Consider the following 24,054-nt stretch of genomic DNA (forward strand, 5'->3'; position numbering starts at 1 on the left):
TTTTTAAAAAGAAGAGGTGGGAGTTCGCATCGAGGCTGTCTCCTGGAACAGATGTCAGATTATTTCCATTCGTCTCTCTGGATCACCGCTGTAAAAACCAGACTACATATTCTCCCAGATGAAGGAAGACCACGAATCCGCCCAACAACAACGTCATTGTTCTTATTGCTTTAGAATCCACAGCGGCAGCTGCTTTCTCTAATCATGAAATCAACCTCTATATATAGAAAATTATCATTTGCGAAAAACACAACAAGCTGATTTCAAACACAGACCCGAGACTGAGTGAACAGGGCCTTTATTTCCTAGCAGTGTTTTTTTTTCACCCAGCCGCAACTGAACAATTAATCACACTAAATTACAGGGAATCTCTGTTACTGTACAGGGTGGGTTATTGGTTTGTGGCATTGCCCTCCGTACATTAGTAAACCTATACTTTTCAAAACGGGCCAAGTATCTATTCCTTCCACAGTACGATGTGTAACCCTATGCAGCAGAAGCAAAACAAAAAGAAAATGCGACGATGTTTCTGGTTCTCTTTCACTTATATCGCACGTGTTTCCAGTCACAGTGTAGAACATATCCGCATCATTGAGAGACTATCTCCTGGGTATGGATCTCAAACCAACTGGATACTAGACAGGGTATATCATTCAATTGTTAGAAACTCATTCTGGGTTGCCATGGGGCTGAACATGACAAAACTTGCTTTACATGTCTGACCGCAACGCTTTGCGGGGAAATTATACCCGTTTCAATTATACGTGTATTTTAAATGTTAAAAAAGATACAATGCGAGATGTTTAAAAGCAGATCTTAAATCTTCTCTGCGCGGCCGCAAAGCACAAAACATTCAAACCTAGGGCGGGCGTGATGATGGTATATGTAAGAATGTGCCCGAACTGGCTTCAAAAATCCATTGCATCCAATGCCTTAGGATTACGTAACCAAGGGCCTCACTTCTTTATCCAAGAATATTCCAATTATTTCAAATTAGTGTAACAAATCTGCTCGCGGACGATCCATAAACCACGCACCCGTTTTACCCGTCTTCTGGTGCCCGTGACACCTGTGCAATTAAAATAGAAAATGTTCATTCGCCACACGTGATTCACACGTCCTCCTTTGGAAACTCGTTTTAATCTTCCACTTTTCATCACACATCTGTTTAAAATGTGTCGTTAGGCAACAAGAAAATCCACAGTTGTCACAGTGGTCTGTTTTACGTTTCAGCTATTTTTTTCAGGAAAGGATTCCAATTGGTGTTCAAACAGCAGATAAATAATTTATTCCATGCACGTTTTGAGTGCTTTTTGTAAATAATTTGAATTGCATTTTAGCAATAAAAAGGAGCTGTGCGGTTATCAAGTTTTATATAGACTCAATTTTCTAATGTGTTTAAATGCAATGCATTGCCAAACTAGTAACCATCGCGCGCATGGGCATTCTGGGCGGTGCATTCAAATAGTTGCAACTTAAAAACAGATATTTATATTTGCGATTGGTAATGCGATTGTCTCGAGCATCTCAGAAATTAACGATACCATTAGCGAAGTTCGACGTCTGGACTTAATTCCATCCATCCCATAAAGTTAAGCCACTACTCACTCACTCACACACACACACACAGGTGCATACGTCCAGTATATATGCCAACGATTAACAGGGTACGTTTTAAAAAACGATAACGGTATAATGCGGTTCCTAAAATGTGCTATCTCAGTCAATCACCGCTAGAACACAACTCGATATTCACAGCAGAGGCACAGGCTGCCAGAATCCTCCAAAGAGCTCAGCGATCCGTGCCTTCTCGTCCCTTTTTTCATAAAGGTTTTTTTTTAAACGGCTCGCGATCTCAGGTTTCAGGGCTGGTCTCCCAGGGGAGGCAGGAGCGGAGTGCGCTTCAATCAAACCCTGACTTCTCCTCTGGGAGCCGAGCCTGAAATCTGATCTCGCCCACTTACTGCCTGCCTCATTCCACGCGTTTTCTTTGGGCGTAATAACCTTTTAGTTTATTGTAAACACAGTCGGGAGCGATGCTCGATCTTTTAACAGGATGCGTGGATGGCGAAATTGGCGTCTAGAGCATTTACTGCGCTTTCTGGCCGCTATGAAGTGGTAACATCCAAGGCCAACGCAAGTAAGCATATAACCATAGAGCCTGATAATTAAATGGCTGCATGCATTCAGAAAGCCCCGTAAGAGGCCACAGAGGCGAGCTGCTGCTGATGTGAAGGTAACGTGGACGTTCCATGCAAAAGTGAGAACAGCTTCTGGGTGTGCGGTCGCCAACGTTAAAACAAGGTTGCGCAAAGAGCTCACCCGTCCCACTCTCAACGCACACTCTTAATGCACACGGATCATTTCAACAAATTGTAGAAATTGTGCGTTGTTTTCGCATCATAACTTATCTGCACCGACATCCACGGTGCAGAGAATATTGAATAGAACGCAATCAACTAAAACATGTTGAGCGTATGAGAATTTACAATCCTCACAAAAGCTTTTCCATGCGCCGGTATTATCAGGTCTTAATTGTTTTTTTCATTTAATAACCCAGCATGAAATAAATACAGTGTTTCACATTTCCGCGTGTCCCCTTAACGTAGAACTACGATGTAACCAAAATAAACTGTTAATTTGGTAATACCAATTGGACGGGTTAAGCAAGTCCAAGTTAATTAAGTCACAGTCATCGATCTGGTTCCAGAAATATTCGAAGAATGAGTCTCGCAATGAAGATTAGGACAACCCATATGACATTTTAAAGGAATTAATTGTTTTGTTCTAAATTTTTTAAAGTCTGCGCCACACGACGACAAATTATGTGAACACACACCATTTCAATGATCTGTCTTGCAACTGATGTTAATCCAGTGGTTGTGCATTGCTAACAATTTCAATTACTGAATGTATTTGCACTAAAAGTTAATGAAACAAACCAGAGCCTTTGTTATCCTGAGACCGCTACTAAATTTAAGTTGCTTTTAAATTCAGGGCGAGTACAATTGAACAACCTTATATCTCCTGGCAACACGTGCCTGTATATGAGGGAATGCTGTTATGTAAATAACAATCCATTAGTTAACAGATGAAGGCAATATGTATTTTAAACTTCCTAGCATTTACTGGTGACCAGTTTGCAGGATAAATGTCAACTGAAATATTTCACACTATTTCAATTCAGATCCAAACCTTTTTATAAATAGGGCATTATTTAACAAATTACTTTTTATACAAGATTTATTTGCATTATAATGACTAAATTCCCATTGTTCTGCTGTTGTCAGGTTATAGAATCCACAAAAAATGCAGCATAATCCAAAAGTAGAAAGTGCTAGTGTGCGGGTAGACCATATAATTCTGTAAATAACAAAATGTTATTCATTTTGCAAGGGAAATTCAATAGAGATATGCAATTTATGTATGCGAGGGATTGGTGAGTTCACATCTGAAGTACCCTACTGCATACAGTAATGGACTGGAATAAATAGGCTGGAAGTTCAGAGGTTTTCTAAGCCAACATCTGGAATGAGAGAGCATTGTCATATGAAAAAAGATAAGAAAGACTGTGCTTGTACCCATGGAGCTATGGCGATGGGACTTGCTTGTAAAGCATGATATCCTGAAGGATCTTGACAGAGTGGAAATGGAAATGATTTTCCTCTCGAGAAAGTATGTTGAGCTAGGAGTAAGTCTTTAAAAGTGAGACATTACCCACTTAATTCATTGTGACATAGGCCCAGAAACAGACCCTTTGGCCCACAGAGTTTGCGCTGACTATCAAGCACTCATTTGCACCAATCCTATAATACTCCAATTTAACTCTCCCAAAATCTGCATCAATTCCTACAAACTTCACACACAAATATACACATCAGATTCTATCACTTACCTACACACAAGGTATCAATTAACTTAACAACCCACATATCATTTTGATATGGAAGAAAACATGAACATCTATAGGAATCCCACAATCATCAGGAAAATATGCAAACTCCATATAGCCGCTGGAGGTCATGATTAAATCTAAGATGTGAAACATTATCTCTAAGATGGACACAAAAAGTTGGAGTAACTCAGCGGGTCAGACGGCATCTCTGGAGAAAAGGAATTGGTGACTTTTCGGGTTGAGACCCATTAATTTCCTCCAGAGATGCTGCCTTGTCTGCCGAGTTACTCCAGCTCTTTGTGTCATCTTTGGTTTAAATCAGCATCTGTAATTCCTTCCTAGACATTATCTCTACTAGCTGCGATACTGTACCACCCAATATTGAGATTATGCAATATTGTTTTCTCACGGCATCCCACGTCTTTTGGAATGTACTTCCTCAAAGATTGATGGAAGCAGAGTCTTGAAATATTTTTAATGCAGGCATAGATAGGAACCTGATTTTCAAAGGGGTGAAAGAATACCACAAGTTGATGGGACTGTGGAGTTGAGGTCACAGTGCTCTCCATAATGTTTGGGACAAAGATCCATCATTTATTTATATTTCTCTGTACTCCACAATTTCAGATTTGTAATAGAAAAAAAAATCACATGTGATTAAAGTGCGTATTGCCAGATTTTATTAAAGACCATTTTTATACATTTCGGTTTCACCATGTAGAAATTACAGCTGTGTTTATAAATAGTCCCCCCCATTTCAGGGCACCATAATGTTTGGGACACATAGCTTCACAGGTGTCTGTAATTGCTCAGGTGTGTTTAATTGCCTCCTTAATACAGGTATAAGAGAGCTTTCAGCACCTAGTCTTTCCTCCAGTCTTTTTTATCACCATTGGAAACTTTTATTGCTGTTTATCATCATGAGGACCAAAATTGTGCCAATGAAAGTCAAATAAGCCATTACGAGACTGAGAAACAAGTATAAAATTGTTAGAGATATAAGCCAAACCTTAGGCTTACCAAAATCAACTGTTTAGAACATCATTAAGAAGAAAGAGAGCACTGGTGAGCTTACTAATTGCAAAGGGACTGGCAGGCCAAGGAAGACCTCCACAGCTGATGACAGAAGAATTCTCTATAATAAAGCAAAATTCCCAAACACCTGTCCGACAGATCAGAAACACTCTTCCGGAGTCAGGTGTGGATTTGTCAATGACCACTGTCCATAGAAGACTTCATGAACAGAAATACAGAGGCTACAACTGCAAGATGAAAACCTCTGGTTAGCTGCAAAAAAAAGGATGGCCCGGTTGCAGTTTGCCAAGAAGTACTTAAAAGAGCAACCACAGTTCTACAAAACAGGCCTTGTGGACAGATGAGATGAAGATTAACTTATATCAGAGTGATGGCAAGAGCAAAGCATGGAGGAGAGAAGGAACTGCCCAAGATCCAAAGCATACCACCTCATCTGTGAAACACGGTGGTGAGAGTGTTATGGCCTGGGCATGTATGGCTGCTGAAGGTACTGGCTCACTTGTCGTCATTGATGATACAACTGCTGATGGTAGTAGCATAATGAATTCTGAAGTATATAGACACATCCTATCTGCTCAAGTTCAATCAAATGCCTCAAAACTCATTGACCAGCAGTTCATTCTGCCGCACGACAATGATCCCAAACATACTGCTAAAGCAACTAAGGAGTTTTTCAAAGCTAAAAAATGGTCAATTCTTGAGTGGCCAAGTCAACCACACGATCTGAACCAAATTGAGCATGCCTTTTATATGCTGAAGAGAAAACTGAAGGGGACTAGCCCCCAAAGCAAGCATAAGTTAAAGATGGCTGCAATACAGGCCTTATACAATATTGTTTTCTCACAGCGTCCCATGTCTTTTGGTATGCATCACCAGAGAAGACACCCAGCAACTTGTGATGTCCATGAATCGCAGACTTCAAGCAGTCATTGCATGCCAAAGATTTGCAACAAAATACTAAACATAATTACTTTCATTTACATGACATTGCTGTATCCCAAACATTATGGTGCCCTGAAATGGGGGGACTATGTATAAACACTGCTGTAATTTTTACATGGTGAAACTAAAAGGTATAAAAATACCCTTTATTAGAATCTGATAATGTGCACATGTGATTTTTTCTATTACAAATCTCAAATTGTGGAGTACATAAATAAATGATGGGTGTTTGTCCCAAACATTTGGAGGGCACTGTATAATCAAAACACTCATGGTTTTACCAAGTGGCAAAGTAAACTTATTAATTCATACATTCAAGTGTAACAATGTAGTATTCATAAGTAAAACGTCTGTAAAAACAAATCTTGCAACATTGTCACATCTTGGCACACGTTCTACATTTTTGTCCAATGTCATATATGATTGCAATAAGATTCTGCTACTTCTACCATCTAGAATCCTTTGGCCAGATGGGAACAAAGAGATTGTTTTACAATAAATAGCCGTTTTCAAGCACCAAATCTTCATGAGTCTGAAATAGATTGTGTAAACACTGTACATTTATCCTCAACCATTGACCATTTAGAAGTGGTTCTAATGTTCGTTTCATTGTTACCAGCATGCATAAACTGCAGCTTGTGGAGAATAATGCAAAATCAGTTACTATTGGACAAGATCAAATGTCCACAACATTAAGTTATTCCATTCTTTTAATTAAAAGCCAGATGCAGCAAGTTTCTGCTCAGCACACTAGTTTATGCCGAACAGATGAAGGTACGAACTTCACACATAATTATAAGAAAGAAGCTTGCATGTTAAAAAAAAAAATGTAGATCTAATCAAGATCTAATCTAATGTAGATGTAAGTCTCATTTGTGAAACATGATTTAAAAATATTTATGTTAAATTTTAAAGTATATGAGCGAGAATATTTTTAGCATGGTATTTTTTTTTTTTAAACAGTCAGTAGATTACTAAGTATTAGTGGCCAACACAATAAAATTGGGGAAAACACAAAGAAATACAATCAGTTGTAAGAGGGAAAATCTAAAAAAGATTGCTGCTGTAGGAAATATGAAATGAATAACAGAAAGTTGTGGAAACACTCAGTTGGGCAAGTGGTGTTTGTAGAAAGATAAATAGAGTTAGGTTTTAGGTCTATGACCCTTGGTCAGATCTTTGGCCCGAAATGTGAACTCTGTTTAACTTTCACGGATGCTACCTGACCCACTGTGCGTTTCCAGCATTTTTTGTTTTTAATTAGCTATTAAAGTACAGGATGAAACTAGAAAAATAACAATGAAATTACAAATACAAAATCCATTTTACTTACGAGTTATAATTTTTATTTTGGCACCACATTCAGCTAGCAAACAGCCCATTGTATCCGTTACATCTAACGGTTGTGTCTTGTCACATCAGCTGTTCCAACATTAAGTATTTCTGACAACTGTTCTGATTAATAGTACTTCACCAACCCCTTATGCCATGGACATAAGCCAATATTATTAGAAGTGAAGTTTTGTTACAAATAATAGCATTATTGCTAAGTAATACCATTATTATAAAAATAAGGAAAAAAATTGTAAACTTCACGTTCAAATCAGATTAACTATTGAGTTCAATTCATGAAATTTAACCGAACATGGCCAAAACTTTACAGTTTATAAAACTTAAATGAAAAATTGAGCGACCATTTAGCTCACTTAATTTGCTTTAAAATTAAATATATAAGAGTAAGGTCTCAAACATAAGAAAAATGTGTTACAATCCAGTTGTATGAATGCTATGGCTATAAGGCCATTCATCATGGAGGTCTTAAAAAAGACAATGGATTGTTTTTCCCGAAACATTTACATTTCAGTACATGAAATCTGACTGCATCATGTAGGGGACCATCATTCGATTTTTTTTTGGACAACTGAATACAACTCGGTGTTGAGCATTTACTTTCTTTCCTCTGGTTACCATTAATTAAATGCAATAAATCCACCCCGTGCTGTGCCTGCCAAGTTAAAATCAACCTAAGAACTAACCCCTGTAAAACTATCAGTATCTCAATGTGTGATGATCCCTTTATGCCTGTCACTTGAATCCATTCTTGGCACACAACTTCTGTATTGATCACGCCTGTCTGTGAGCCTCTGAGATAAAAATATGGATTCAGTGGTTTTGTACCAATGTGGAGGAGTCAACCTTATGGATGTTTCAAATAAGAGGCAACAGATGCTTAAAGTTATATCTTCACTATTAATTTTGCTTAACAAAGAAGTTGAATATTGGATTAGGTCACATTGAATCCAACTAAACATTTTTGATCCTGATATCAACTCTAATTCTCATTTGACCATAGTACATCTACTAACGTGCTTTTATATCTGCTGAATTGCATGGACATCGGTTCTGATCTTGATCTTGAATTAGAAACAGGGACCTAAAATCTACAGCCCGCTGTTTATATAATGGGATACCATTGGAGATACCAGGGCAGAAGGAGAAGGAAGAAAGAAGACCAGAAATCCCCTACTAAATCACTCATCAACTATGTGTAAATACACCAAATAAATAATCAAGGCCGAAAAAGGATCACACATTACACTTTACAGAGCCCTAATAGAGATAATTTTCGTACGCTTGATTTTTGCCATCCCTCTCAAGTAACAACTACAAGAGTTCACTTGTTGCTCGCCATCAGAAGGTGTGTCACAGATGGTTTTAGAGGGGCGATATCTGGAAGGAAATATCCAACCAAAGGAACTGCAGATGCTGGTTTACAAAAAGTAAACGTAATGCTGGAGTAAATCAGCGGGTCAGGCAGCATCTCTGGGGAACATGGGTAGGTGCCGTTTCAGGCAGGGGCCCTTCTTCAGTCTGATTGTATTCGGGTGGAGGTTTTTTTTTGTGTTATATCCTGTGAACTGATTAAGATGTTCAATCATAATCATGGGCCATGGTCAAAGGTAAAGCAAGGTTTGTTGGCTACTCTGCATGGTTTATGCAGGTTTGTGCCATGGATTATTGAGGAAAGATTAGAATAATGACATTTACGTACAGTTCCTCCCCAGTAATTATCTTCAATGACATTCAGTGAACAAACGTGTATTTCAGGTTCCTCTCTTCTTGGTTTACATTGCATGGGGTTAAATGGTGACATTATCCAGGTTGCACTGTCAAAGTAATTTACTTTCCCTGGTATTTATGTTCGAGTGGATTTTCTTTTACCTGACTACTTTCTACTTGTGCTCCACGGAATTTCCAGGTAATGTATCTCTCCATTCCAACCCTCTTCACATGGATTTTTTTTCTGCAGTTAGGATTTTGGACTCTGACCAGTTGGCGTTGTAAGTTGTCATAAATATATTACACATGTATCAAGAGTCCACGTATATAACGTTTCCATCCAAGTAGTGTGTTTTAACATAGCTAATGAAGTTCGCGATTGGAAACAGCCTTAGTACATGGTTACATATGGTCGGAAGAAGGGTCCCAAGCCGAAACGTCGCCTCTCCCCCTCCCCCCCACAAAAATGATAAATTATAGCGATCACTATGTGATAAAAGACGTGTGCTAACTACGTGTTCAATGGCACCGAAAATAAGATATCGTCAACAATTGTATCAGAATTAACACATCTTATTGTTCATGTAAAAGATACCGGTGAACCTACGATTTGGGTAACGGGGGTTCGATGACAGCGGAAATACTTCTGAATGGAGATCGGCAGCACTGAGGTGTTTGTAGTTTATGTCGAACAGCGCGGCGGGACTCTGTTTAATGACGATTGACCAAGGGACCCATACAGGAAAAGCTTTATAACCTTAGTGGCGAAATAAAATTAACAAGCCCGTGGAAGTCGAACATGTTGGAGATTCTGACATTTCCAAACACACGTTTGCAAATGGATATATTCCCGGATTCTTGACAGGTGAAGTGAACTTAGGATATTAATACATTTGTCTTTTTTTAAGTAATTTCCGACCATGCAGATGCGCAGAGCATGTCTGCAATAGTGAGTCAGTGCTGTCGGCGCTTCCACCTCAATCAACTCTTTTCATTCGGTGGTTTCATTCATTTCAGTATTACAAAAAGTTCAAGAGAAAGGCTGAAGGATATTGGAAACACCATAGCAGGGGTTCGGTGAATTGTACAATAGTAATTTTGGATATACAAGTGTACTTGCGCTTAAAGGTTCAAGTATGTTTCATGGTGTTAATCCGGTGATACGCGCGGGAGGGCGAGAACACCTACATTTGCGCAAACGCCTACTGAACTACGCCCACAGCAAGACATTCCCAACCAAACTTTAAATTCCTCATCCGCTCGGAGGGCTGCGGTACGTTTAGAAAAAAAAGACAAGGCGCATCTCAGAGTCCAGTTTACTTCCCCTCAGTATTTTCCCCTGCGACTACAGTCCCTACTCCCCGGGCTTCCAGGGAGCCGACCACTGTTGTCTAGACCGATCGATCATTTAGACAGAGACGTACAATACGGCCAAAGCCTTCAATCAGGCAGAACTGGCAGCTACCATACGGGTACATGTCACCTTTCAGGTAACCAGCTCGCAGTTGAACAACCTTCAACACATCTCGCTCTAACATCCCCCCCCCCCCCCCCCCCCCCCCCCCCCCCCCCCCCAGCTGCTCAAATGACAGTAAACACGTTGAGGGGGAGTCGGTGCGTTGTCTATATATTACTCTACAACGCAAACACTTGATAACATTAAAGGTGCTTTCGCAATAACCTGGAAGACACAGCTCTGTCAATATATATCACTACGCTGCACCCACAAGGTCTTTCACTGGCACTCTTCGCTTTTGTAAGTCTAGAACCGTAAGCACTTTATTGGTAAAATATGCATAAATATAGAACTGTTCTTCGGTGTTGCCCGCCCTTCCTCGCCAAAAATAACTTACATTTTCTACTCGAGATATGTACAAAATAACCATGTTTCCGTTATCTTCAGCTCGTGTTAATTTTAGAATAAAGATAACAAATGCGTAAAAAGGTTTAAAAAGCATCTGGTTAAACCTCCAGAGCGGAATTCGGAGGTTGATCATAGCTATCGCTGTGTGGGGGGAAGGGGTGATACTGCACGGTTCAGCTTTGCGGTGGGAAGAGATCCGCGTTCCTTTGTACAACACAGGCAGAGCGAAACAGTATTTGCAAAAGCGCCAGTTCCTCTGCAGACGACGAGCGTATTTCACAATGCGCCTTTGCACTTAAAAAAGGTCAGATTGATGTTTGCAAGTCCGCGGATCTTAGCAGATCGATGGTGTTTGGTGAAGCCGAATGGATCAGATAGTGAACCGAATCGCGAAGTTGCGTTCGGACCCACACAGACTGCTAATCCCGAGTCCCGAAACTTATCCTCAATATTAGCTCGAGGTACGTTTTCTAGCGAAACTGGTGGGATTTTATTTGCACATCTACTTTTACTGAAACGAAAAAAGTGACTGAGTATCGCACGTTGTGGAGCGACGACTTCACCCAGTCTCCGTTTTCCGACAGTCCGCGGTCCCACAGCGATATTAGAGATTAGAAAAGCCCCGTCCATATCCATTCAGTTCACATAACCCTTTCTTACCTGTTTCCAATTTATCCACGTAATATAACTAGACAAGTACTCCGACGTCGACCTCTTGGTTTTCTCCGCTGCATCCACGTGTCTTTATATTTTCTATAGCCAAGATATACTTCTTTTATCTGCGCATATGAAATGCGAGAGAAGCAAGCTTATCACCCCACAAATCAGGATGTCCACCAGAGGGAAGGGGGAGGGGGTCCGCTCTTTAAAAAGGAGAGAGAAAACCCATCAAGGGAAAAGGCCTTTGACTGCCCACGAACGGTGCGTTGTGTGACCGCCGCGACTGCTCGCTCCAGTTTAGTCTGCCACGGTTTCAGTATAAATGTTCGCTGCACAGGTGGAGATCGGCCCCGATCCTCTGGCACGGAACTGTTCGCAGCGCCATGTTGCCTCCTCACTGTACACACAGCGGCCAAACCATCCGGTCTATCGCCTCACACGCTCACTTCGTCGCCCCTCATCCCCCAACTTGTCGAACCTCAGGCTTGTGGGAGGAGAGAGAGAGAGAGAGAGAGAGAGGGGGGGGGGGGGGGGGGCGGTGGAGGAGCAGGGGGTGGGGTGGGCGCAGCAGTACTGAAGTGAAGAGCCCTCCGGCAGATCACTGGCGCAGACGTGGTTCGGCTACCACAGTGTGAGCCGATTTTTTTAAATTTCCGATCCAGCCCGAACGTGTAGCTCCGCTCCGGGACTGGAAAAAAACCCCACTCTACCCATAAGGCCAGTCGTTAACTTCAATTACCATAAACATCAAGGTTCAGCTTGTAACCCCAGAGCAAGAATCTCTCCCGCACCAGCAACATCGCGAGCAGTACACGCCGCACAACGCTCGTTCATTAAATATATTTCATAGGCACACTGCAAAACAACTGACGCTTGTATCATCCGAGCACAAGCTTCAATCGCGCAAGATATAAATGGCAAGGCTGTTAAAAGTTTCTGTCTTGCGGACCCTTCGGATCTCGTCTGTGGTCTAACATTGCACATTCTAGATCATAGATTCCCAAACTGGCAAATAGTGGTAGTTTTTAATATGGAGAAGGAGGTGCCCCGTTTATATTATTCGCTGATTACCGTCACTGACGAGAAATTCTATGCTGAGTTGTTAACATTACCTATCAACTATACTTAAACATCGGAACCGGTCACATTTAGGCACACTAATTCGGATACTTAATCGGTACGGATAATGTTGTAATATTCAAATCACACGTTGGTCAAGTCATTAGCCAGTTCCTTCATAAATGTGTCTTAAAACTGAGATCAGCTCAAGGGCGGCACAGTGGTGCAGCGAGAGTTGCTGCCTTACATCGCCAGAGACCCGGGTTCAATCCTGACTAAGGATGGTGCCTGTACGGAGTTTGCACGTTCTCCCTATGACCGCGTGGGTTTTTTCCGGGAGCTCCGGTTTCCTACCATACTCAAAAGACGTAAAGCCTTGTAGGCGAATTGGCTTCGGCAAAATTGTAAATTGTCCCTGGTGTGTAGGATAGTGCTAATGTACCGTCAGATCGCTGGTCTGCGCAGACTCGATGGGCCGAAAGTCCCGTTTCCGCGCTGTATCTCTAAAGTCTCCAAGTCTAAAACTTATTTCACGGTAATTTTTATTACATTATTTCAAGTACATAAAGTTATGAGCGGCATTGAACTTTGGCATAGGTAGGCGTCAGAACTTTGTTTCCCCCCCAGGGAGGAAATGTCAAAGGCTTGAGGGCAAAGCTTTAAGGTGAGGTCTAAAGGAAATAGGCGAGACAATTTTTTTTAACACCGAGACGCGTTGCCAGGGTTGGTGGTGGAGGCAGATACGATAGTGGCATTTTAGATAGACACAGGGATATGCAGGGAATGGAGGGATATGGATCACGTGGAGGTAGATGAGGTTAGTTCAAAGGCGTTATGTATAGTACGGACATTGTGGGCTGAATAGCCTGTACTTTTCTACGTAGTTTCCAAATATTTCATAGATATAAGGAGAAGAACATTTACGTTATGAATAAATACCGAGAAAAATAAAACATTGCGGACCACTCTATTGTGTTCATTTGAAATTTTGCAACATTGTCCAAATATCTGACCGTTTCTTAATCGCTTCTTCAGAATACAAACGGAACTTGTATTGGTAATAGGTGTAGGCACTAATGATTAAACGTGTCACAACTGTGGTGCTCAAACTGACTCGATTGTCTCCGCAAACTCTTCCCTTGCCCGTCCCTGGGGAGTTGACCAAAAGGTCAGGACGCTTTGCGCACGTCCCGCGCGGGAAAGCTTCCTTCCACCTTCGGACACTCATATTCCACGCACAAGGGGGCACCTATATAAAATATGACATGTTGTCACGTAACCACGGGTCCCACAGAGAATTGTACACTCATCTCTTCCCACGTCCTCTCGCAGCCAACACACTCCTGACCTGTCATTACCAAGACACAGCTTCCCTTACAATCTGTCACTCACACACACAAACACACTCTTCTCACGCTCAATCAGTCCTGCTCCCGCAGCCCGACAAATAACTGTTCCGTCCCTGGCACTACTTTACTCTGCCAATCTCACCCATAGTCTTGAAATAAGGGCTTACTCGTCCGTGCACACCCCGTATACCCTCTCACCATCGTGGTCTCAGTCTCAGAATTGCACGCGCGTTACTCCTCGACTCACACACGCATACTTCCTCCTTCACACGCCCATAGATCACATCCTCCTGCTTCGCCTCTCGCTTTCTCTCAAACAGTCCTCGTTTCCCTCACACACACAAGCACGTATCTACACACACACACACACAAGCACGTATCTACACACACACACCACACACACACAGTCCCCGTTTCCCTCACACACACAAACACGTATTTACACACACACACACAAACACGTATCTACACACACACAACCACACACAGTCCCTGTTTCCCTCACACACACAAACACGTATTTACACACACACAACCACACACAGTCCCTGTTTCCCTCACACACACAAGCACGTATCTACACACACACACACACACACAACCACACACGCAGTCCCCGATTTCTTCATTTCTCTCACACACATGGTCGCAGTTTCCCTAATATCTCTCTCTGCCTCATACATGCACGCACAGTCAGTTTCCCTAATCTCTCTTTCACACACGGGCATACACCCGTTTCCCTCACTCCCGCCCTAAAACACACACGGTTCTAGTTTCACCCATCTCCCCCCCCCCTCCCTCCTCCCCCCCCCTACACACACACATATACACACACACACAGTTTTCCCATTTTCCCTCCTTAAAACACACGGTCTCAATTCCCCCTAATCTCCCTCTCTCCCCTCATTCACACACAGTCCCAGCTTCCCCTTTTATCTCTCTCTCTCTCTCACACACACACACACACGGTCAGTTTCCATAGTCTCTCTCTCCCACACACACAGTCCCAGTTTCCCAATCTCCCCTCCCCCCATACACACGTTCCCAGATTCCTAATCACACACACACACGGTCCCGATTTCCCTAATCGCGCGCTCTCTCTTACACAGACGCTCCGTTTCCCTAATCTTACCCTCTCACACACATATGCACGCAGTCTTCGTTTCACTCGCCTCTCTCTCCCCCACACAGTTTCCCCATTTCTGTCTCCTTCCCTAAAACACACTGTATCAATTTCCCTAATCTCTCTCTCCGTCATGTACACATATATACAATCCCAGATTCCCTAATCTCCCTCTCACACAAACACATACCTCGTTTCCATCATTTTCTTTCCCTAAAACACACACGGTCCTAGTTTCACTAATCTCTCTCCCATACACACAACGTTTCCCCATTTCTCTCTCTCTCCCTCTCCCTAAAACACACGATCTCTCCTCCCCCCCCCGTCATACACATGCAGTTCCCTTTCCTCCCAATTTCTCTCTCCCCAAAACAGTCCCAGATTCCCTAATATATCACACACAGACACACAGTCCTTGTTTCTCTCATTTCTCTCACCATCCCTAAAACACAAACGGTCCTAGTTTCCCTAATCTCTCTCACACATACCGATTCTCTCCCTCCCTAACACACGCACACAGTCCCAATTCCCCTAACCTCTCCCTCTCTCCCCCCTTCACACATACAGACCTCATTTCCCCATCTCTCTCTCTCTCTCCCTCCCTAATACACACACAATCCCAGATTCCCAAATTTATGAAGGGTCTCGACACGAAACGTCACCCATTCCCTCTTCAGAGATGCTGCCTGTCCCGCTGAGTAACTCCAGCCTTTTGTGTCTATCCCCAATTTATCTCTCGCTCTCACACACACACTCACAAACACATGCACACGTCCCCGTCCCTCTCACTACTCTCTCCCTCATATACACACGGTGCCCGTTTCCCTCACTATACCAGTCCCGCTCACATTATCGCATCACCCAAAGGCCTCCTTCCACACTTCCACCTTAATTGGCTTCGGCAAAAATTGTAAATTGTCCCCAGTGCGTGTAGGATAACGCAAGTGTGCGGGGATCACTGGTCGGAGCGGACTCGGTGGGCCGAAGAGGGCCTCTCCTTCTCTCTCTCCTCCCCCTCTACCCCCTCCCTGTCGGCGCACAATAACTCAAGCCCCCCCCCTCCTCTCTCTCTCTTCCTCTCAGTTTCAGACATTCGCTATCCTTTCGACATCCTAGGTGCAACAACCTCCGTTGCAACCACAGAGATTCGCATTCCCCTTCGTCACACATTACTCCCCCGCAATCGCATTCAGTCACGTATAATCAGCCACACGCATTCGTGCACCCGTGGCCCCGCACGAACAGTTCACAGCAGCAGCTGCCTCACGGCTGCGAAGCGTTCGCAGAACCAGTTTGTGTTTCTCTGAACCCGAGCGGAAACAGGGCGCTCCGAGGCTGACTGGACTCCTGTTAAGGACTGTTTTCGGCACCATCTCAAGGAAGCTCGACTGTTAGTCAAAAAGAGACCACCGCTCTTCCCACGACTTTCTCCAGAAATAACCTTATTGCAACATCTTTCTATTTCAATGCGAGGCAACAAAAGAACATCGGGGACTGGGGCTTATTTTAAATGAGAATAGTTTCAGAATACAAGGATAATAACTTTGAAAGATGAATCGATCCGGACGTCCAAACGCACGAAACAATTTGTGCAAGAGTTAGAGGCCCTTTTTTTTTTTTAATACATTCGCATCTAGTCTCTTTTATAATGACAGAGAAAAACGTTTTATTTAAAAAAAAATACACTGGCCGTAATTTATATGCCAAAGATAGTCCCTCTCTATCCCATGAAGTGATCCACTCTCTTTTTGAACCATTAACCCTGGGACAAAATGAAGATTAGATTCTTAATGCCAAGAATACACAAGGCGAAAGGGGGGTGGAGGGGCGTTTAACGACCCTCCCCCCTCAAGGGAGAGAGGTTGTTACCACTAAAAAGATTAGTCACAATAGAAGATCTGGCCGTTTGTGTTCTCTGCATTGTTTAATGTAACAACCATGCCCTGGTTGGAGGTGTGCTTTCACACCAATTTGTGTCAGCGTGTTGCGACTGCGTGGTGCTTTACTTTTGTCGAGTATTTCGAGGTCTGCACACTTTGGCCTCTTTAAATCACTCGCAGCCTTGGGCTGCGTGCTTACTAATGTGCCAGAATTTCCACCGGTGTTACAGACATCCTTTAGTATCGCCCTGATTCCAAGCAGAGACAGCGGGGAGGTTGCGACAGTTCACTTTAGAGAACACATCTGCTCGAGTCTGTTTCACATCCTAATTCAGGGAACCGCGACCTTCTCTCGGAAGGAGCAGCCGATACAATTAGAACTAACGTCAGCTGATTTCTGTAATTCCCCCAAAGGAAACGTTTGTTTTAGAGGCAACAACCCGGTTCGCTGGTTTGTTATCTGTTGTTACAAAAGTGTTATCAGTTACGATTGTTTCCACGTTCTTTGTTCCACATTTTACTTTTGGGTGAAAATAAAGCCGTGGATGTCTGCGCCTACACGTTGTGATGCGATCCTTATATACATTCGGCGTTCATTGTGAGATTGGTGTAATTTGATATACGGTTTAGGTTTTTAAATATTCAAAGGGATTACATCCCTTTTTCATTGATTTCACTGCCGATAACGAGGGAGAGCAGCGCGAAGTGCGCCACCTGTCTCGCTGCTAATGTTGCGCTCCACCACAAAACCAGTACAGCGACTTCACAAGACAAAGATGGCGAAAGCTCCCATCCCCCACTCTTCAGAGCAACTTCCTCGACCCGACCGCTTCACCGTAATATGTACAGCGCCAATCTCAAGCTTATTACCAAGACTGAAACGCCTCGAAATAGACACAGGAAACATGAAAAAGGAAGGCACGAGAAAGGGTGGACACAACAACAAAGCTGCACAGTTTAAACGTGAAAAAAACTGGAATCATCTCCACGCTGTTGGACAACGTAGAGCTTTCTCAAAATGATTTCATTATTTTATAACTTGCCCGCACGAACAAAGAACGTCAAATGTACCTCAAAATTCGCCCGATGAGCGGCGGGAAGGGCGAGACACGTCAAAGTATCGATATCTGCTTACAATACAAAGCAGAACAAAAGTCTAGCAATGACTAAACTCCGACCGTAAACCTTTCTACACAGTAAAAACAACATTTTAAAGGAACGTTATTTACTTCATAAACTACCGGGGCATTAAGAGCCACCGTCCATTTAGAGAATTGGCTGCTCACAAACACACGCACCTCTCCACCAATTTCGGCATTCGCGTTTCCTGCATCGCGATTCGAAGTTGCATAAACACTCATTTGTGACCAGGCTCAGACACAGGCTTCTCTGCGTGAGTTTGACATCGTTGCCAAGTTAAATCAAACAAATTTGGTTCAAGACAAAATAAAAATAAAAATTAGGAGATTGTGATTTTGAAAGAAGAACCTCATCCTGCACTATTGCGATGATCCTATTTCGAAAACTTATTAAAAAAAATTAAACTGAAAAGACATTTGTGCTGCATGCATACAATCTTGCCAAGCAACAATCTGCCCATTTAATATAGGATTATAAATATTACTCGCCGACTTTTAAAATGCAAGCCATCAAAGACGCTAACACGCATTTACACATGTCAGACACCAAACACATTACCATAATTTATCTCTTAATATAAAAATTGCAATTTAGTACAAGGTATTTGGGACAAAGTGCAATTTGTTTACATAATTTGAAAAAAGGAAATAGAAAATGTAGTTCTACTTAATACATTAGTCTGGAGAAGGGTCCCAACCATCCCCTGTCCAGCCCCTCCACAGATGCTGCCTGCCCTGCTGAGTTCTTCCAGCACTTTGGGTTTTGCTCCAGATCCCAGCAATTGCGGTTTCTTTGTACCCATTATACTCCTCCCCATTGGAAAGGAGTAATGGATGTGACTACTGAAACACCAGTGTAAAATCGATGGTACACAAAAATGCTGGAGAAACTCAGCGGGTGCAGCGGCATCTATGGAGCGAAGGAAATAGGCAACGTTTCGGCCCAAAACGTTGCCTATTTCTTTCACTCCATAGATGCTGCTGCACCCGCTGAGTTTCTCCAGAATTTTTGTGTACCTTCGATTTTCCTGCATCTGCAGTTCCTTCTTAAACACAGTGTAAAATTGATGTTATACTTCAGAATTTGACAAGGAACAAATTCCATAAGTTGGAGGTAAAACAACAGAATGCAAAGATCTAAAGGCCAAGACTTTGCAAAGTCGAAGGAAGAGTTCAAAGATTCTCACTTTTGGGCACAGTAAATAAACAGATGAATAGCAACGACTGGCTTAGGCCTTTAAATAATTTGGTCAAATATTGTGCCAGCACCCATTGTCCTGTATTCCTACATGAACAACATGATGTGCGAGGTTCCATAAATCTATCAAAAGTCATGGAACTCAAGCAAATGTCGATGCTTTGAAAAGAGAGATAAAATTACAAAAGACCTAAATCTATGATATAGCTTTCACATCCTCAATACATGCTAAACTGCATTACAACCAATAAATTACTTTCTGGGCTGCAGTGTAGAAACGGCAAATGAAAAATACTACAAATTTGTTAGAGGTTCAATGCATCTCGTATAGCATGAGATCAGGAGCACCACAGATGACATAATTGACTACAGAAAATGCAGGATATAGTTAATGAAGAACACTTGAGTTGATATCAGACCTATGGCACAGGAGTTATAAAGATCATCATTTTGAGTAGATTAAATAAGATACTACATTGTTTCTTCCACTGCGTACAGTCCAAAAACCTGTGGGGATTGACGCATTTAAAATTAAATTGAATTATTTTCCATTAAGATTCTGAAATGTTTAGATGGCACTTTGGAATCATAGGTCACTGCTTTCAGGAACCCCCTACCACAGTTACTCTCCCCCTTCTCCCCACACACCAACCTGACGCACGCACACACTATGTTAAATTTCTCTAAAAGAACCAACTATTTAGTTCCATTAACCAAATAGCGTCCCTCACTCCCAAATTCTTTTTCAAATGGAGAGCTATTAAAGAGACAAAGCAGCCTTTTGTATCTTTAATAGCTCAAAGAAATGGGACCCACTCATCAAGGCTAGAAGAAAGCTACCATCGTTTTAACTTTTTGAAAAAGGGGGATAGGCAATGCTAGCACATTAGCAGGGAAAATACATGAAAATATCACCAGAGGTGCATTTTATCTTATCTGGGGCAACCAACATGGTTTGTGGCAAAAAAGCTTTTTTGTCACAGATCTTAATACTTGGAGGAGTTACCAGATTGGTGGGTTTGGACGATGCAAACACGTTGACATCCTGGTTTTCAGAAAACATTTCATAAACAACCTCATGAGAAGATTCTTTACCGAGGAGACTCATGATGTATTGGTTCTAGACACAAAATGTTGGAGTAACTCAGTGGGACAGGCAGCATCTCTGGAGAGAAGGAATGGGTGACTTGTCGGGTCGAGACCCTTCTTCAGACTGATCTTCAGTCTGCAGCATTTTGTGTCTATTTTCGATTTAAACCAGCATCTGTAGTTCTTTCCCATGCATTGGTGCTAATCATCTGAGGGGAACTGACAATTGGCCTAATCTCTGCAGGCTGATAGTTATGGGGAATGGACGAGTTTGCTCGGAAACTGGTTAGCAATGATGTCCCACGGAGATTAGAGTTAAGACTTGGCTAATTTTTATATTTGTTAATAATTTTTACATATATTTTAGGAGTCGCTCCACCGTAGAGGCCACGGAACCATCTAAAACGTGCAAACAAAGACGTGGGAAGCGGGGAGGCTATCGAGCTAGGCTGAAATCAAACCCGCACCAGCCAGCTCTGCCCAGCATTATCCGCGCGAATGTCCGGTCCCTGGTGAGTAAAATCGACGAACTACGGCTGCGGATCACCACACACAGACGGATCGCCGACTGCAACGCCATGGTCTTCACCGAAACATGGCTCAACGATAACATCCCGGACAACGCCATCGAGCTGGAGGGGCGCACTGTCTTCAGGGCCGACAGAACAGCGGAGGACTCCGGTAAGACCAAGGGCGGCGGACTGTGCATTTATGTGAATAACACATGGTGTACGGACGTTGTTAGGATTGGTAGTCACTGCTCTGCTGACCTGGAATACCTGATGATAAAGTGCAGGCCCTTCTATCTGCCCAGAGAATTCACATCGACTGTTATCACTGCAGTCTATGTACCCCCAGACGCTAATGCCAGGCTAGCAATGGAAGAGCTGCAAGCTGCTATCAGCAAACAACTAACTGCACACCCAGAGGGGGCATTTATTGTTGCGGGTGATTTCAACCACTCCAACCTTAAAACTGTACTCCCCAGGTTCCATCAGCATGTTTCCTGCCCAACCAGAGGAGACAATATTCTGGACTTAGTATACACTAATATTACTGAAGCCTACAAAGCCCTCCCCCTCCCCCACCTGGGCCAGTCTGACCACCTCTCTCTGTTCCTGCTCCCCAAATACACACCTCTGATCAGACGTGTGAAACCTACCGTGAGGACAGTGAAGGTTTGGCCTGAGGGGGCTGTCTCTGGAACAGGACACAGTTTCAGCAAACAGACTGGAGTCTGTTTGTCACCCAGGCCACCTTTAACTCCCAAGTGGACATCAACTCATACACCTTGGACCATGACCCCACTGCCGATCACCAGGCCACCATTTCTAGCATCATCACTGACTTCATCAATTCCCACGCCCTGCCCGACCAAGCGTCCAACCTCATCGTTCCCCAGCCCCGCACGGCCCCTTTTTACCTTCTCCCCAAAATCCACAAATCCGGCTCTCCCGGCAGACCCATTGTCTCTGCGTGTTCGTGCCCCATCGAACTGATCTCCACATACCTTGACTCCATCCTATCCCCCTTGGTCAAATCCCTTCCTACCCATGTTCTAGACACCTCAGACACTCTCCGCCGCCTCCACGCGTTCCACTCTCTAGGCCCTCACCTCCTCATCTTCACCATGGATGTCAAGTCACTATACACCTCCATCCCCCACCAGGATGGCCTCAAAGCCCTCCGGTTCTTCCTCGACCAGAGGAGCAACCTATACCCAGCCACTGACACTCTCCTCCACTTAGCGGAGTTGGTCCTCACCCTCAACAACTTTACATTTGACTCCTCCCATTTCCTCCAAACACAAGGCGTAGCTATGGGCACACGCATGGGCCCCAGCTACGCCTGCCTCTTTGTCGGGTACGTTGAACAATCCTTGTTCAATACGTACCAGGGCCCCATCCCCGACCTCTATCTCCATTACATTGACGACTGCTTTGGGGCCACCTCCTGCACCTACACACAACTGACTGACTTCATCCACTTCACCACCAACTTCCACCCGGCACTCCAATACACCTGGACCATTTCCGACACTTCCCTACCATTCCTTGACCTCACCATCTCCATCGCAGGGGACAGACTCCTGACCGACATACATTACAAACCCACTGACTCACATGGCTATCTGGACTACACGTCTTCCCACCCTGCCCCCTGTAAAGACTCCATCCCCTACTCCCAATTCCTCCGCCTACGCCGCATCTGTTCCCAGGATGAGACATTCCATTCCAGGGCATCAGAAATGTCCTCGTTCTTCAGGGAACGGGGATTCCCCTCCGCCACCATAGATGAAGCTCACAACAGGGCCTCATCCATACCCCGTAACACTGCTCTCTCTCCCCATCCCCGCACTCGCAACAAGGGCAGAGTCCCTCTGGTCCTCACCTTTCACCCCACCAGCCGGCAAATACAACACATAATCCTCCGCCATTTCCGCCACCTCCAACGTGACCCCACCACTCGCCACATCTTCCCATCTCCCCCCATGTCTGCCTTCCGCAAAGACCGCTCCCTCCGCAACTCCCTTGTCAATTCTTCCCTTCCCTCCCGCACCACCCCCTCCCCGGGTACTTTCCGTTGCAACCGCAAGAAATGCAACACCTGTCCCTTCACCTCCCCCCTCGACTCCATTCAAGGACCCAAGCAATCGTTCCAGGTGCGACAAAGGTTCACCTGCATCTCCTCCAACCTCATCTACTGCATCCTCTGCTCTAGGTGTCAGCTGATTTACATCGGGGAGACTAAGCGTAGGTTGGGCGATCGTTTCGCCGAACACCTCCGCTCAGTCCGCAATAACCTACCTGACCTCCCGGTGGCTCAGCACTTCAACTCCCCCTCCCATTCCCAATCCGACCTCTCTGTCCTGGGTCTCCTCCATTGCCAGAGTGAGCAACAGCGGAAATTGGAGGAACAGCACCTCATATTCCACCTGGGGACCTTGCGTCCGGATGGCATTAACATTGAATTCTCCCAATTTTGCTAGCCCTTACTGTCTCCTCCCCTTCCTTAACCCTTCAGCTGTCTCCTCCCACCCTCCTATCCGCCCGCCCTCGGGCTCCTCCTCCTCCCCTTTTCCTTCCTTCTCCCCCCCCACCCCCCATCAGTCTGAAGAAGGGTTTCGGCCCGAAACGTTGCCTATTTCCTTCGCTCCATAGATGCTGCTGCACCCGCTGAGTTTCTCCAGCAATTTTGTGTACCTTCGATTTTCCAGCATCTGCAGTTCCTTCTTGAAAACTCATACACCTCAACAGTTTTGGACTATATAAAATTCTGCACTGATAACGTCACTACCCACAAAGAGATAAAGACCTTCCCTAACCAGAAGCCGTGGATGAGCAGGGAGGTCAGACTCCTGCTGAAGGCTCGCGATGCCGCTTTCAGATCTGGCAACGCTGAGGGATACAGCTCATCCAGGGCCAATCTGAAAAAGGGAATTAGGAATGCTAAACTCAATCACAAACGGCGGATTGAGGAGCATTTCCAAAACAACTCCGACCCCAGGCGCATGTGGCAAGGAATCAAATCCATTGCCGATTACCAGAAAGTTAACACCCCCCCCCCCCAGACAACGCCTCCCTTCCTGACGAGCTAAACCATTTCTATGCTCGCTTTGACCGGGACAACAAAACTCCAGCCATCAAAGTTGCTCCACCCCCGAACGAACAACCCCTCAGTCTCTCCACCTCTGCTGTACAAGATGCACTGAGCAAGGTGAATGAGCACAAAGCTGCCGGCCCCGATGGCATCCCCGGGCG

General features: G+C 44.0%; 2 protein-coding genes across 11 annotated transcripts in view; one reads left to right on the forward strand and one right to left on the reverse strand.

The window, feature by feature from the left end:
* bcor (BCL6 corepressor) overlaps positions 1-24,054 on the reverse strand; it is a 260,969-nt gene that overhangs the window by 82,964 nt on the left and 153,951 nt on the right. Inside the window, exon 1 of one of the 10 annotated variants that reach the window (XM_055644611.1) lies at positions 18,166-18,412. The exons of 6 other annotated variants lie outside the window; for them this stretch is intronic. In XM_055644611.1, the coding sequence (XP_055500586.1) occupies positions 18,166-18,228 (63 nt within the window). In that variant the 5' untranslated portion in view covers positions 18,229-18,412. Of the gene's footprint in view, positions 1-11,456; positions 11,955-17,938; positions 18,074-18,096; positions 18,413-24,054 lie in introns of those variants that run through there. 3 more of the 10 variants (XM_055644608.1, XM_055644614.1, XM_055644613.1) reach the window with 3 other exon arrangements.
* LOC129702696 (uncharacterized) lies at positions 535-22,482 on the forward strand. The gene is made up of 2 exons (XM_055644617.1): positions 535-2,140; positions 20,661-22,482. The coding sequence occupies exon 2, from the start codon at positions 20,872-20,874 to the stop codon at positions 21,790-21,792; it is 921 nt and encodes a 306-aa protein (XP_055500592.1). The 5' UTR covers positions 535-2,140; positions 20,661-20,871; the 3' UTR covers positions 21,793-22,482.

Source organism: Leucoraja erinacea, chromosome 13 (assembly GCF_028641065.1).
Source record: "Leucoraja erinacea ecotype New England chromosome 13, Leri_hhj_1, whole genome shotgun sequence".
Taxonomy (NCBI): domain Eukaryota; kingdom Metazoa; phylum Chordata; class Chondrichthyes; order Rajiformes; family Rajidae; genus Leucoraja; species Leucoraja erinaceus.

Coding starts and splice junctions, on each gene's coding strand:
- LOC129702696 (XM_055644617.1), top strand. CDS start 20,872: ATGGTCTTCACCGAAACATGGCTCAACGATAACATCCCGGACAACGCC.